This window comes from Hippopotamus amphibius, chromosome 6 (assembly GCF_030028045.1).
Source record: "Hippopotamus amphibius kiboko isolate mHipAmp2 chromosome 6, mHipAmp2.hap2, whole genome shotgun sequence".
Classification (NCBI taxonomy): Eukaryota; Metazoa; Chordata; class Mammalia; order Artiodactyla; family Hippopotamidae; genus Hippopotamus; species Hippopotamus amphibius.
The window spans coordinates 102,694,070-102,708,950 of NC_080191.1; the positions used below are offsets into that span (position 1 = coordinate 102,694,070).

General features: G+C 43.8%; 1 protein-coding gene across 8 annotated transcripts in view; it reads right to left on the reverse strand.

Moving 5' to 3' along the window:
- METTL6 (methyltransferase 6, tRNA N3-cytidine) overlaps positions 1-14,881 on the reverse strand; it is a 35,342-nt gene that overhangs the window by 20,371 nt on the left and 90 nt on the right. For 3 of the 8 annotated variants that reach the window (XM_057737834.1, XM_057737832.1, XM_057737833.1), the window contains exons 1-6: positions 13,818-14,870; positions 12,791-12,925; positions 9,259-9,429; positions 2,396-2,431; positions 2,160-2,301; positions 171-396 (exon numbers count right to left, since the gene is read on the reverse strand). In XM_057737834.1, the coding sequence (XP_057593817.1) occupies positions 215-396; positions 2,160-2,301; positions 2,396-2,431; positions 9,259-9,429; positions 12,791-12,925; positions 13,818-14,042 (891 nt within the window). In that variant the 5' untranslated portion in view covers positions 14,043-14,870 and the 3' untranslated portion in view covers positions 171-214. Of the gene's footprint in view, positions 1-31; positions 397-1,151; positions 1,227-2,159; positions 2,302-2,395; positions 2,432-9,258; positions 9,430-12,790; positions 12,926-13,817; positions 14,871-14,881 lie in introns of those variants that run through there. The other 5 variants (XM_057737836.1, XM_057737831.1, XM_057737837.1 and 2 more) reach the window with 5 other exon arrangements.

A 14,881-nucleotide genomic window follows, 5' to 3' on the forward strand; every position in this document is an offset into this window, starting at 1 on the left:
ACATGGCAAAATCATGCTTTATCATAAATGCTTCCCTTTCAGGCCTTGCAATTTATATTTATATTTCTGTAACACACACCCACTTGCTACTTTTTAATTCAAAAGTTATATATATTCATTTTAAAAAGTTAAAATACAAAAATATACAAAATAAAAAGAGTGACTTTAACCTTTCCTCTTCAAGGGGAGGCACGGACGTCAACCTTGTGAAAGGTCAGGACTCGTGGCCCAGGCCCGGGGTCACAGGAGTTGGGTTCTTCAGAGACTTTCGGAACTTGCTCTGAAGGAAAACCCGTGGCACGCACAGGCCTTCTTTTTTATTCACCGTCTCACGAAACACATACTCGTTCACCTCTTCTTCATAACCTGTGTCCAGAAAGAGCCGCGCCAGGAATTCTAGAAGACAAGCAGAGGGACAGTGCTCGCAGCCTGGACCCCACTGCACCGCTGAGCGTGGTGAGGGTGGCGGGAGGCTGAGACAGAGTGTCCTTAATGGAAGGAGAACCTCAAGCTAAACAGTAAAGAAGGTTTTGTTCTGGAAAGTTGACAAACTCCTACTTAACCCTGTCAAACACAAACTCCCAAATAAACAATATCCAAAAAAGTTTAAGAACAACCTGGAGTACACCCTGCTTGCCTTATTATGATTCTCCAGGTAAAGAGTCTGAATAAAAAGAAACACAGTTCCAGACTGGCTGTACTCATGCGAGCTGTGTGCGTGCACTATTTGTTTACATCCAGCACCTCACCTATCCTAACATGAAGGAGGAAAACCAGAGTGGGGAGAAAAAAATCGTCTGATGGTGACATACCCTAAGGAAAAGTTAATCCAAGTAATACATCACTACAGGTTAAGTGAAACAAAAAGAATGGCTATGTAGCAAACACGAAGACCTATCAAGGGCGTTTCTCCAAAGAATGTGCTCTGAAGCCCTTCACAAATATTACTGCATCTTCTCAATTATTTACAATTGGTTTAATCAGGTTTCATGAATCCAAAACATTCAAACAAGTTTTTAATTTTCACCAAACGTTTTTATGGTTTTGTAGTTTTAATGATAATCACTCATTTTTAGCTTTATATTTGAGTTTAAGAGAATATTTCATTTCAAGAAATAAAAATGTAAAAATTAGATTAAGAAGGTAATTACCTTATGGTTCAGATTGCAGGCATACCTCAGAGATACTGTGAGTTCGGCTCCAGACCACCGCAATAAAGGCAAATACTGCAATAAAGTGAGCCACAGGAATTTCCTGCTTCCTCAGTGCATATGAAAGTTATGTTAACACTATACTGTAGTCTATTAGGTGTGTAATAACGTGTTTAAAAAAACAATGTACAGACCTTAATTAAAAGTACTTTATTGCTAAAAATTGCTAACCATCACCTGAGCCTTCAGTGAGTTTTAGTAGTAACATCAAAGACCACCATAGAAAATATAATAATGAAAAAGTCTGAAATATTGCGAGAATTACCAAAATGTGACAGACATGAAGTAAGCAAATGCTGTTGGAAAAGTGGTGCCAACACACTTGCTCGACACCGTGGTGTCACAAACCTCCCACTTATGGGAACTGCAGCATCTGCAAAGCACAATGAAATGAGGTGTGCCTGTGTTAAGCAGGCTTAACACCAATGTTCAAAATACCTAAAAGACTAAAATTATGTTCGGTGTTTGGATGGCTTTATCAAGAATGACCTTTTAAAGACCCTTCTCTAGCAAGTTTGTGTGTCTAAACACAGTTTCAATCACTTACAGAAAAAAGGTTTCTTACCTTTGTGAGACTCAAGTAATCTCAAGGCACTATCCTGTCCTATCTGCTTTATTTCTGAGTGAATGAAGTGAAGATGCTGGTTTGCCCTCCCCGGTTTCCAGCACAGCTGCTGGTATCATGCCTACGGTGCCTCAGAGCCTGTCCACGGACCCAGCTCACTAACTGGACACCGTCACCAGAGGGGGCTCGTGAGCTCACAGCCGGTGCTGGAAAGTGGTGGGTGCGTGTGAATGGGCATGTTCCAGGAACTTGTATCCATCTGTGTGTGTGTGTATGTGTCTGTGTGTGTGGCGGGGGGGATACAGCCGTCCCCACCCAAACAGGTACCACAGTGACAATGCAATCAAGGAAAGAGAAGTCAAGACAGATTCCAGCAATCTTACCATCAGTGAAGAAATATGATCTGGTCCCATCTTGTCTAACATAAAAGTTTTCTGCCAGTTTGCTGCCGGCTTTAAACCTGAGCATGGCATGATCATACAGCCCGTAGTCGCGGAACAAGACACTTTTGCCTGGTTTTAATACCTATGAAACAAAACAGGCTGCACATAACTCGGGGACCAAGTCAGAGCTTACTATAAAGTAAAATCCAATTAATTTAGGGATGAAAATAACTTACATTTGTGACAGCTATGAAAGGGCCAGACTGCAATACCTATAGGACGAAGGAACAGGGCCTGCTAAGCAAAGGTGTGCTAAGACTTGGCAGCGTCCCATGCACTGGAGGAGTACATCCTGAGCACTAAGGAGAGTTCTCTGGAAGGTCCAGTGTCACACAATTAAAATGTTAAAGACATCAGAGGAAACAATCGGATCCTCACTAAGCATGTTTTCCCACCATTTTATTAGCCATCTCCTAATCCACGACCCTGGAGGCAAGCTGTCTCTTTAGAAAAATACAGGGTTGGGAGGGAGGTCCAAGAGGGAGGGGACATATGTATACAAATACCTGATTCACTTCATTGTACAGCACAAACTAACGCAACATCGTAAAGCAACTATACCCCAATTAAAAAAAATACGATGTCACTTTGGCTTTTTACTGACTTTTTTGGCCTGCCTTTACCCTGAGTCTCAGCTCTGGTCTCCCGAGCTACAATTGTGTACGGCTTGCCCACCATGCGCACAGTGAACGGCCCCCTACAGCTTACCAGACGTCTTCTCATGGGGTCTTCATACAATTCTGAGAGGAAGGAAGGAGTGTGATTACCCTCTGGGAGACTAGGAAGCTAGTACCAGAAGAGGGAAGTGATGTGCCCACGATCACACAATAGCTACTAAGTAGGGCAGTCAGGACTCACATTTGGGTCAAAAGGCATCACGCTGCAGGCTCAGGGACATCTGTTAGCCCTGGACGGGGGGATGGGGGGGTCATTCCGGTTCCCTTCTCACAGCTGACAAGATGAGAGAGGCTGTGGGGGAAGGGGTAACTTGAGTCTTCCTCCCACATCGCTGCACTTCTTGATTTGAGGCAGAGCCTCCTCAGGACAGGGCAGTGTGTAGAGAAGTGACCAGTGTCAGGCCCTGGTGGGAGGCCCACACTACAGCCTTTCAGAAACAGCTGCCACAGAGCAGGGGTCTCAAGCACTGGAGGGTAAAATCCGCAGGGCGCGGTATGACTGCCTCTCTCTTACAAAGCAAATAGCCACATGCTTTTCAGAATGAAAAGAAAGTGGTACTCACTGTGACGCTTGCTTTTTATGTGGGGATTCTTTCAAACTGCGTAACACTACCAAGTGAGAGTGGACTTCAAAAGGGGGCATTGATTTTATTAAATATATTCTGACTCATCACATCCACAGATGATTTTGAAGACATATGACATATACTACCTATTATAGATTTCTGAGGTAATTTGATGTGTTTCCTCTTCTTGAATAAAATGTGAAAGACTGCCCATAATACTTGGAAGTGTGCTGCAGCTTTCCTCATTTAGCAAAGTCTTTTTTTTTTTTTTTCTCGTCTGCACCCCACGTCATGTGGGATCTTAGTTCCCTGACCAGGGATTGAGCCCGAGCCCTCAGCACTGAAATTGCGGTGTCCTAACCACTGGACCACCAGGGAAGTCTCTCATTTAGCAAATTCTTATCAACACCAGCATGCATTTAAAATATTGCCAGTAAAGAGCCTCCTGGATAAAAACATTCTTACCTTGGTCAGAAATGCTAAATTTTAAAATGTGAATAACTGAGAAGGAAAAAAATCTGAAAATTTTAGTTTGTATGAGAAAGACTCATTCTTAATTTCAGAAGGAAGGAAAGCCTGCGTGGGACACTCATTCAGGAATTTGGGAAATCCTGAACCATATCCCAGCTCTTCCGTTAACTGGTTGAATGACCGTGGACAAGTCACTTCATCCCTCTGAATGTGTTTTCTTGTCCGTAAGATAGTAATTACGGTACAAACTCTGTCGCAATACAAAGAGAAGTGAGTTTCTCCGATGATATGGAGGGAATAAACTAGCAGTGGGGGAAACTGTGGCAATGCAAATAGAGGTGATTGTTCTTTTTCCTCTTGAGAGCAAGGAAAACAGAATGTCGAACAAGCTAGAGGAGAAAGATAACCTGGCGTGAAAGTTAATCATTCCTTGTTTTACTTTAGCTGTCACTAATCTGTAGTAACTAGATTTTTACTTCAGGAAGCTAACTCCCTGATACTATACCAATTACACGTGGCACCTATCACCCTTAGCTCTGTGTGAGGTACATCCTGTCTCTCACTCGCTAACCTTATTTACAACTTGGAAGCTGCATTCCATACGACCATTGTAATAAATCACCCCCTGTAGTGTTGTGGGGCTTTTTTGTTTTTTGCATTTCAGAAAGAAGGTCTCCAGCAGATAAACTGGAGGCAAACGGACAATCAACAAACTGCCAGACCCCATTTCCAGGTGGCCTGACGCCAGCTATGACTATTCTGGAATAATGTGAAGGAAAAAGAATGCAAGCCCTCCACCAACTTGATCCTTATCACGTACCCCAGACTGCGAGCCCCCACGTATAAAATCTTCCCTGACTCCCAAGGACAGGGGGCACAGTTCTTGAGGCGCTAGACTGCTGTGCCTTCCCTTCTGCCACGCAGAAAAATAGGGGCATCTGTCTCTTCCTCCAAAATCTCTGTCTCCATATTTCTATTAGGCCTCGGTGTACATAGTAACCGTTATTACGGTAACAACTCCTCCTTTGATGGTGGGGCTGTGCAGTCACCGGGTTTTCTCACCTCCCAACAGCTCCAGGAAGAAGGCAGGCGAGGTCAACGAGACCCACTCCACAGTGAGTGAGGCTCAGAAGACAAGTGACTCGCCTGGGCTTTCAAGGCAAGTCAGTGGCACAGGGAAGACCAAAATCTCGTCTTCTAATGACAAATCTGGTCTATTTTTACTTTACCATTCTATTCCAAAAATGAGGGAATTCAACTTCAGGGCTGCCTTTCAGTATAAAATTATGTGCTTTAAAAATTCCTCTGGTGCTAACATCCTAGAGTAATTAGCTCTACCATACAAGAGCTTATTACTGTGGTTGTTTTAGCAAGACTGCAGAGCTGCACAAAGGGAGGCTGACTGTCAGAGGCAGAGAGACTGCTTCTTCCGGTAACTTCCTGATGAGGCCATGATCTCCAATTAATGCACCAGGCACCATGTACGGTGGCACCACTGCTGCAGGGGCTCGTTCCAGGCCAGCTGAAAAAGGATTTCTATTAGGGGGTAAAAACAGGAGGACGGCTGAAATGGAATTTGTTACCGTAAGAAAGGTTACAACAGGGGGCAGGTGTGGACTGGGACAGCTCAAGTCAACTTTTTTTTTTAATGTAACGTATTATTATTACTAAAATACAGACAACATGCTGTATGTTTCCATTTAAATCAAGAACAGGCATATCCTCGTTAACACTTGGCTCTGTCGGACTTGATCTTATTAATCTAATGGTGTCTCGTTATGGTTTTATTTCCCATTTTCTGGGTTATTAAGGTTATCTTTTCATATGTTAACTCACTATTTGTGTGTTCTCTTCTATAAAATGACCGTGTTTGCTCATTTTTCTACTGTCATTCTTACTGTTACCCAGGAATTCTTTACACATTCTGGACACTAAGCAACTAAAGCTAAGCGTTTTTGTTGTTGTTGTTGTTGTTTTGGACCTCACCATGTGGCTTGTGGGATCTTAGTTCCCTGTGTCCTCTGCAGTGCAAGCTCGGAGTCTTAACTTCCCTGGACCACCAGGTAAGTCCCTCAGTTGAACAGATTTTAAGTTACTTTTCCCACCTTGTCTTTTTAATTTCTTTAAATTATATTGTCTTTTGAAGAACAGAAACTCCTAATTTTATTGCAATCATCTTTATGCATAGAATGTTTCTGAGTCTTTGAGAAAATTTTCCCCACTATGAAGTCAAAGATTTTCTCCTGCATTTTCTTCTGAAAGGCTTAAACTCTTGTCTTTTCCATTTAAGTCTTTAAATCCACCTGGAATGACTTTTGTACAGGATGTGAAGTAGGAATACAATTTTGGTTTTTCCCCATGTGGACTACCAATGGTCCCAGAATCATTTACTGAGCAGTCCTTCTCCCAGTGATCTTCAACGTCACCTCTATTAACTGTCCAATTTCCATATATACATGGACCTATTTTTAAGGTATCATATTCCATTTGTCAATTTATCTATCCCTCTGTCAATACCATCGTCTTAATAATTGTAGCTGTAATAACCCTTTATATCTGGTAGGATATAAATCTCCCTGTAGCCTCCTTCTTCTGGAATGTTTTGACTCTGTTCCTTCATGTAAATTTAGAGTCAGCTTGTCAATTTCCTCAACAACAACAAAAAAAAGTCTACAAAAAACTCAAAACCAAACAAAAAAGTAAAATAAAACATGTAACATGCAGTGGAAAAGTGAGACTGCAAAACGCATGTTACTCTTTTTTAAGTGTTCAGTTCTGCGGCACTGAGTACATTCCTTACACTTGTGTAGTTCTTTTACTGTTTTCTCAGTAGACAATTACATTATCTGCAAACAATGAGTTTTGTTTGTCTCTCATTCTAAAAGCCTCATTCCTGTCTCTGGGCTTCCCCAGCTGACTAGGACCTCCAGTGCCACGATGAGCGGAGTATGGCAGTGGGCACGCGTGTCCCCACAGGGCACCAGGTACTCCTTACTCTGCCCCTGCTACCTCCCGCTCCTTCCCAGTCCCTGAAACCTGCCATCGGTGGGGTCACTGGTATCCTGAACATTCCCTTCACACTCCTGAGCTAACGAAAACATGACTGTCCCAAGGACGCAGTCTTCCCTGCACCCTCTCGAGTCAGGCTGTGCTTCCTCCCGTGGCCCTCGCACCACTGGTGGTGGGGTTGGGGCTGGGGTCCTCCTCATCCCCTTGCTGCTTTCTGTGCATCCCCCTTCCTCCTCCCGAAGCCCCAGCTCTAAATGTGCCGTCATCAGAGCACATCCCCCACTGCCCCTCACTGCTACTGTCACCTATCAGTTCCAGGGTCCTTTCCCTCCCCTGCATGATGAGAGTGTCTTCTCGCTTATGCTCTTAGCCTCATACTACTCCATTCTTAATTCCCATCAATTTCAACATGCACGCGGATTATCCTTCCAAACATGCTGGCCTCAAGGACTGAAGCTCCTCTCTTCCAAAGATCTCGTCCTCCACCCTACCTTAATCACTCGCTCCCACAGTACTGCCCCTCTCTGACCACCCCCCCTTTTTCCAGCTCTCTAATTCCCTGTCTTTCATAATCTTTCACGTTCACCTCAGCCATCAAACCAGGGATGCTACCATTGGCCCCCTCTTCCCTCTTTACCCAGCTTAAGTCTCATGCCCATCTGTGGGTATATGCTGGGTTCTCATCAGTTCATATGCCAGGGCAGGGAAAGGAGAGTAAGGAGAAAAAAACCTTACAAAACCTCCTAAGCGGAGGGCTAAAACCAATGTGGCAATATCCAAATTTTTTAAAAAATTATATTTCAGTGAGAATAGTTATTCCCTAAGAGGTTTCCAATGTCTTGAAATTTCTACCTCATTACTAACCAGAGTAAAATTTTAACATACAGCTCTACATACACAGAGCCTCTCAGCTAATGTCCACTGTCTCAGCTTGCTGGACGCTTTCCACTCCCTCTGTAAACAGACTGACGTCTCGACTCCCTGAACAGGGGAGGTGCCCAGGCTCTCTAGACCGTGTGCCGTTGCCCTCCAGTGCCTCTCGGGGAGCTTGTGCTCTCATCAGTCACTGGTGTTCCTTCCCAAGCTTGCTTGTGCCACTGTACTCAGATTTATCATTATATACGAGTATATAAACAATGCAATACGAATGTGAACAGAAAGCAGTTTTATTTTCTATGAAAAGTATATTGAATACTTTGGAAAGACTTGTTAAACAAGCACTGAACAAACTGCTATGTGGGAGAATCAACTCTGACAGTCTGGGTAAAAATATAATAGAATCTGCCCTCATATTACTTTTCAATTGTTTTTAAGTTCTTGCTGTGCTTTTGAAAAAACCAAAACTCTATTACATACGTAATTCATGTAAGATAAATGGCCCCATACTCAAAGAAAAGGCCTTGGCTCTACATGAAGAGAATGATAAATGAGTTTTACATATTTTAAGTCATAATAAATCGTTTACGGTAAGAATATATCATTTTTTAAAAATCATTTCTTGACTTAGTTGATTTTAAGTTAATCAACACAGTCACCCACTGTTTGTACAGCTAGCTAAGAGAGCCTCTAGTGTAGCTTACAAAGCACCTCGTACCTTATCTTACCTGTATCTCACAATAACCCCATGAGTGAAAGACCCCCCCTTTTACAGACAAGGGAAGAAGGGTAAGGTGGCCTGTCTTGACTCATGTGACTTATGAGTGCCACTTTACCCCGAGTGCTGTGGAGTCTCCAGGTGGCCTCAGCAGCTTGGGCTCTTCCCATTCTAACGATGGTGGGAGTGATGATAACAGTGGCCCCAGCTGACTTTTTATTAAAGAGCGCTCAGTATTTCTAGGTGCTGCACTAAGCACTTAGTACATACCTTACATAATCTCCCCCAACTCCTAAGATCTAGGAACTTTTATCTCAACATTCCACAGGTAATGAAATGGAGGCTCAGAGAGGCAAAGGAAGTTGCCTACACAGGGAAGCCAGATTTGACTCTAGGTGCCCTGACCCCAGACTGTGTGCTCCTGTGCACTGACCCATGCTTCCTTTCACTTTACAGCAGGTCTCCACAGATCCCAGGCAGCTGCAAAATCATCCCTGCTCCAAGGCCGGTCAAGCTCTGAAGGGCAGCGATGGCCACCAGGCAAATTAGAATTTAGGGTGGATATTTTACACAGGAAAACTTCTTTCCAAATACCGACTACACAGCCCACCTCATGAGAACCGGGACACTGTGTGAATCAAGACAGCGCCTGAGCCTCAGAGGGAAGATAAGTGAAAAGATTAGGACGTCTAACCCTCAAGTGCAGGCTCCCAACCACTAACCTTGTAAATGTTTTGTAAGATAAGGTGCATCTTATCAGGGTGAACCGCAGAGAGCACAAATATCAACGTGACCACATCCACAGACTCTGGGGGCACGTGTTCCAGAAGGTCATCTTTAGTCAGATCACATTGGAATACTCTGCATCTTTCTGTGTCATATAAAGGATTTTGCTAGAGAGGAGAAAAACAAAACTTAATTTTAACATAACATTCATGTTGATACAGACAGAAAAACACAGCATCAAAAGGAGACCCTATTTCCACGTGCACCCTGCTGCACAGACGTCAACGATCACTTCGTTACTGGGTAAAACTGAGTAACAAACCGTTTGCACAGCAAAGCATGTAGTATTCAATACTGCTACAATGGGCAAGATTTCATCTTAACAAATCATTTTTTTCCTTTCTAAAAAAATTTTTATTTTACATTGGACTATAGCTGATTAATAGTGTTGTGTTAGTTCCACGTGCACAGCAAAGTGATTCAGTTACACATATACATGTATCCATTCTTTTTCAAATTCTTTTCTCATTTAGGTTATTATAGAGTACTGAGCAGAGTTCCCTGTGCTGTATAGTAGGTCCTTACTGGTTATCTACCTTAAACATATTAACAAATCATTTTTAAATGAGTACACAGTCTATCACATGTTCCAAACTGAGCATTTTAGAAGCATGTAACTCCAGAGAGATGATAATCCAAAATCAGCCTCTGCTCCCTTAACCCTCTTTTGAATCATCTACTACAATCCTAAATCCTGTGAGAAGTTCTTCCAACTCCCCTTACTGAGATGCTCGCACAGTTCTTCTGGGTATATCTTTCCCTGATGCAGCAAGCTAATAAATCCTAACTTTTTTTTTCACTACAAGTGTGTTCCTGGCACATTTTGGTTGACGGGTTTCAACACATGTATAAGAGCATTACGGAGGAAAATGTTAAACTTTTCTTTAATGTAAATAAGGACCTTAATAAATAGAGACATACACAAAGTTATTGGATGGGAAGGTTCAATGTTGAAAAGATGTCAATTCTACTTATAACTCCACTTATAAATCCAATGCAACCTCAACTGAAGCCTCACAGATATCTAGAAACTTGACAAAGTGAATTTTATTCATCTGGAAGTGAAAATCTTTAGGAATAGCCAAGACAATTTTTAAATGAAGAACAATGGAGGAAGAGGCACACTACTGGACATCAAAACACATCACAAAATGTAGTACTAAAACAGTGTGGTTTGAGAATAGGGACAAACAGATCACGAAGACAGAACAGAGTCCCCAAACAGACCCAGGTATAGAGAGAGATCATCAGCGTATATGACAGAAGACAGATGACAAAAATGACAACTAGATTTTAAAAAAGGTAGATTACAAAGGTGACATTATCAGGAATAGAAAATGAATTTCTCACTCAATTCACTGTTCGAACAGCTAGGTCTATCTGCTTGTGTTAGAGGACAGCAGACTTCTCAGAGGAATGAAAGACTTCCAGCTCCAGGGCAGAGATGGAGAGAGGTGGACAGACGTAGCTCCCATCCTTATGGGAAACAAGCTGGACAGGCAGCAACTTCATGTGAACCCTTGAAAGAACAGATTTCAAAAAACCACCAGCCATCCCCAAATCTGAAAAGGGACAGGTGTCTTCAGGGAGCAAGCATGTGCTTACCTGAGGCAGTAGCCTCCATCCAGCCTGGGAAGAGAAAACTAGAAATGTGACAAATAGCTGGAGACTGTGTGGCTGTTACAGCATGACGCCGCGTGGCTGTTATACAGCATGAAGCTGTGTGGCTGTTACAGATGGCTGAAGCCATCAGGATTTCCCCACCCTTTGCAGGTGTTTCCACCCGGGACATCACCAGGCTTTCACAGAGACAATGGTGCTCTTTCTGGTGCTGGACTTTCTAATCTCCTTTAAGGGAGAAGCGGTTTAATCTGCAGGGGAAAAGTCACCTGAGGCCTGTATCCTTAGGACACTGGTGACTGGTGGAGTACCACTGCCCCTGGGGAAGGGAACTACTCTGCCCAGACCTAATCTTAATCTGCAGAGAGAATGACCTCAAGATCACAGAGGAAGACAGAGGTTGGGAAGGGATAGGAGAGAAAAGCTCTATTCCTGAAGAGGTAGAAACACTTGTGAGGGGCCACCTCCATAAGACACAGGACCATTATGCAGTTTGAAAACTGAGAATCAGAACATTAGAGAACAATTCCTTTCCCACATCCTCCCAACAAGTCTCCAGTAATAACGACAGCGGATTGCTGGCAAAGCTGCAAGAGACAGACTCTTCATGGGCAACAGCACAAAAGGAAGACCCAAAGCTAAGAGGAGCAACAAAAACAAAGTCACCAGTGGAGTTTGAAGTCTCTGGGGCCCATAGCAACAACGAAACTAACCAGTAACTACAGCAACAACAGACTTCACATAGAGCCCAACTTCTGTCTGGATTATTACAAATCCTTACTACCTCGGTATCCATGGCCCTATACAACATACCCAGCTCTCAACAAAAAAGAACAAGGCATACCAAAAGGCAAGAAGAAACATGTCTGAAGAGACAAACGATCATGAAAACCAGACTCAAATCTGACATAGACGTTGCAACTACAGGTTTGGACTTTTAAAATAACTATGATTAACATATTATAGGCTCTAGTGAAAAAGGTAGACAATGTGCAAGATCAGATAGGTAATTTCAGAGAGACAGAAACTACAAAACAAACCACCAGGAAATGCTAAAAACCAAAAACATAGTAACAGAAATGAAGACTGCTTTTGACGGGCTCATCAATAGGAATGCCTACTGCCTAAAGAGGAATCAGTGAACTTGATGATAAGACAAAAGAAATTACACGAACTGAAAATGCAAAGGGAAAAAAAGTTAAAAACAGACAAAAAACAGCATCCACGAGCTGTGAGACAATAGCAAATGGTATAACATACAAGTAACTGTAATCCTATAAGTGTAACAGTGGCCTCCCCAGATGGGACCCAACCTGAAGCATGGTGGGACCCTCCCCCAAAGCAAGTGACCATCAGTGAGCAACTGTCAACCAGCGACCATCAGTGGTCCTGCTCAGCCATCAGTCAGTGCCACAGTGGGCCCCGCCCCCTTCCCCTCCTATGTATAAAAGGAGTCCGAGTTCCGAATGAAAAAAAATGCTTCTTGAGATGCTAATCTGCCATCTTCTCAGCCTGCCAGCTTTCTGAATAAAGTTGTATTCCTTGCCTCAGCACCTCATCTCTGATTCACTGGCCTGTTGTGCAGTGAGCAGAGCGAGCTTGGACTTAGTAACAGAAGAAGAAGAGAAAAGAGAGCTGAAGAAATAATGGGGACTTCCTAGGTGGTGCAGTGGTTAAGAATCCGTCTGCCAATGCAGGGGACACAGGTTTGATCCCTGCTCCAGGAAGATCCCACACGCCGTGGAACAATTAAGCCCGTGCACCATAAGAAGCAAATGGGTATAGAAGGCAGGTAAAACAAGCCTAGGAGAATATAAACAGAACAGAATACAGAAATGGTGCACCAACCTTGACATATTCAACTGCTCTTGGAGAAAAATCACAGGCATAGGCAAAGATATTCGGATCTTCTTCTAAAAGTGGGAATAAACAGTTCCCAACCCCACAGCCAGCTTCAAGCACAGTCAATTTTTGATCTTCAAACTGAGGAAAAAGAACCCAAAGTTATAGTATACTGCATCTACATAATGAAGAAACACGCTAAAAGGTCCAGAACATGAGACAAGGTCTCTGTCCCCATGGAGCAGACAATTAACAAGTGAACTGATAACCCAAAGCTACTGATACCTCATCTGCTGTCCAACGTTGGGCAGTTCAGAATGGAGAAAACACAGCATAACGGTTAACAGAACAGGCTCTGAGGTTAAACTGCCTGCCCTCAAATCTGGACTCCTCCCCTTGTCTCATGTTCTATCACTGGACAAATCACTTAAACAGCTTTGCAGCTCAATTTCATCAGCAAGTGGGGATAACACTAATGCCAAATTTCACCATGTTATTATAAGCCTTAAATTACAGAACACGTGGAAAGTTCTAGAAAAGGGGCGTGGTAAAGTGTTCATTATTATGAACCTGCCACTGAAATTATTCAGTATGAATTTAACATTTACAACTTTCAGATTAGCTTTAAAGAAACAAGAAATGCCCACTTTTTTTTAACTTACCAAAAAAAAGCATTTATTTATCTAGTTTTCCTTCTCCTGTCATAACACAGAAGCATGACACTGATGGCTGATACATCGGTGTGAAGTGGTTGAAAGCCTCACCAGTCACTGATTCCAAAATCCCGTGACTGGCCTTTGTTAGGCAACAGGACTGCACTTACAGCGTCCTCACTCCCCTGTATCATACAACTCAGCAACTACTAAAAACTACTTGAGACAAACAGTGTATTTATAAGTACAAAGACTTAGGAAGCCTCTGACAGGCTTCATAAATTCTCTACCTCACACTCCCCCTGGGAATGCAACAAAGTACCCCTTTCCCACACATTTTAAATGAAGAACAGCTCAAATAAGGTGTAATATCAGTTTACCTCTCTGCATGATCTGAGCTCCTCAAACTCTCTGGTGGTCCAGTGTCTATCTTTGAAGAAATTAGTGCTATTTCTTTTGTAAAAAAGGTCCCAGTTCTTTTGAGCCTCTTTTTCCAGTTTTTGCTGTTTAAAATGAGACACTAAAGCTTGGTCTCTTTTCAGTTTCTCCTCTTCTTCAGAGCTGAGAATCCTCGCCTGCAGCCCTTTCCTTTGCAAAGCTGCCATCTCCTAATCACACCGCTGGAAAGTCTCTGAACCACCTGAGGAGTTCAAGCGGATACAGCAGACACAGGCAGACACAGGCAGGGGTTTCTCAGCTGTGGTCCCTCAGGTTGGGTTCAAGCCTCACGCAGCACCGGGTGCTTCGCAGGAAAAAGAACGAGATTCGGGGGCGGGGGAGGGGGGCCTGATTCTAGAACAGTTTTTCACAGATGCTGAGTTGGTGGTTCTAGAACAGTTCCTTTCACCTAAGAGTTCAATTCAGCAAACATTTACCAGATGCTGACCCTACACAAATCCCTGCCCCGCTGGAGGAGGTCACAAAGCCCTTCGGAGGGCTGACATTCAGCGGCCAGGGCTCCCACGCACACAACCCTAATTCAAACCAGAATAAGTCAACGATGACAATAAATCGCTTTAGTGTTAGAAAAAGGGCGCCCTGAGAAGTGACTAAGAAACGTTGGGTTCATCAACGCTGGGTGTCCGCGAAAGGGGTGTCTTAAAAACCACCACAAGGGCTGCCTGAACTGCGGGCGGGTCACCGTTTCCAAGGACAGGACTCTGTTTTTCGGGGAAAACGGAGCTAAGCCGGGGTGGCCTTGGTCTCTGAGTCTCACGAACCAGAGGGGCCGTCGCTTCCCAGGGACTGAGGCCCTCGCGCCGCCGTCGGCGCGCCAAAGGGAGGAAGAGACTCAGGGACGCGTGGGCGCGGGGTCCCGGCCGCGAGGACCCGCGGGAACCTAGTCCGCCGCGCGCGGGGCCCCCGTCATCAATTCCCAGGTTCACCTGGAGGGTGGGGCCGGGCGCGCTGAGCCCTCAACCAGGCCCAGTCTTGGAAGCAAAAA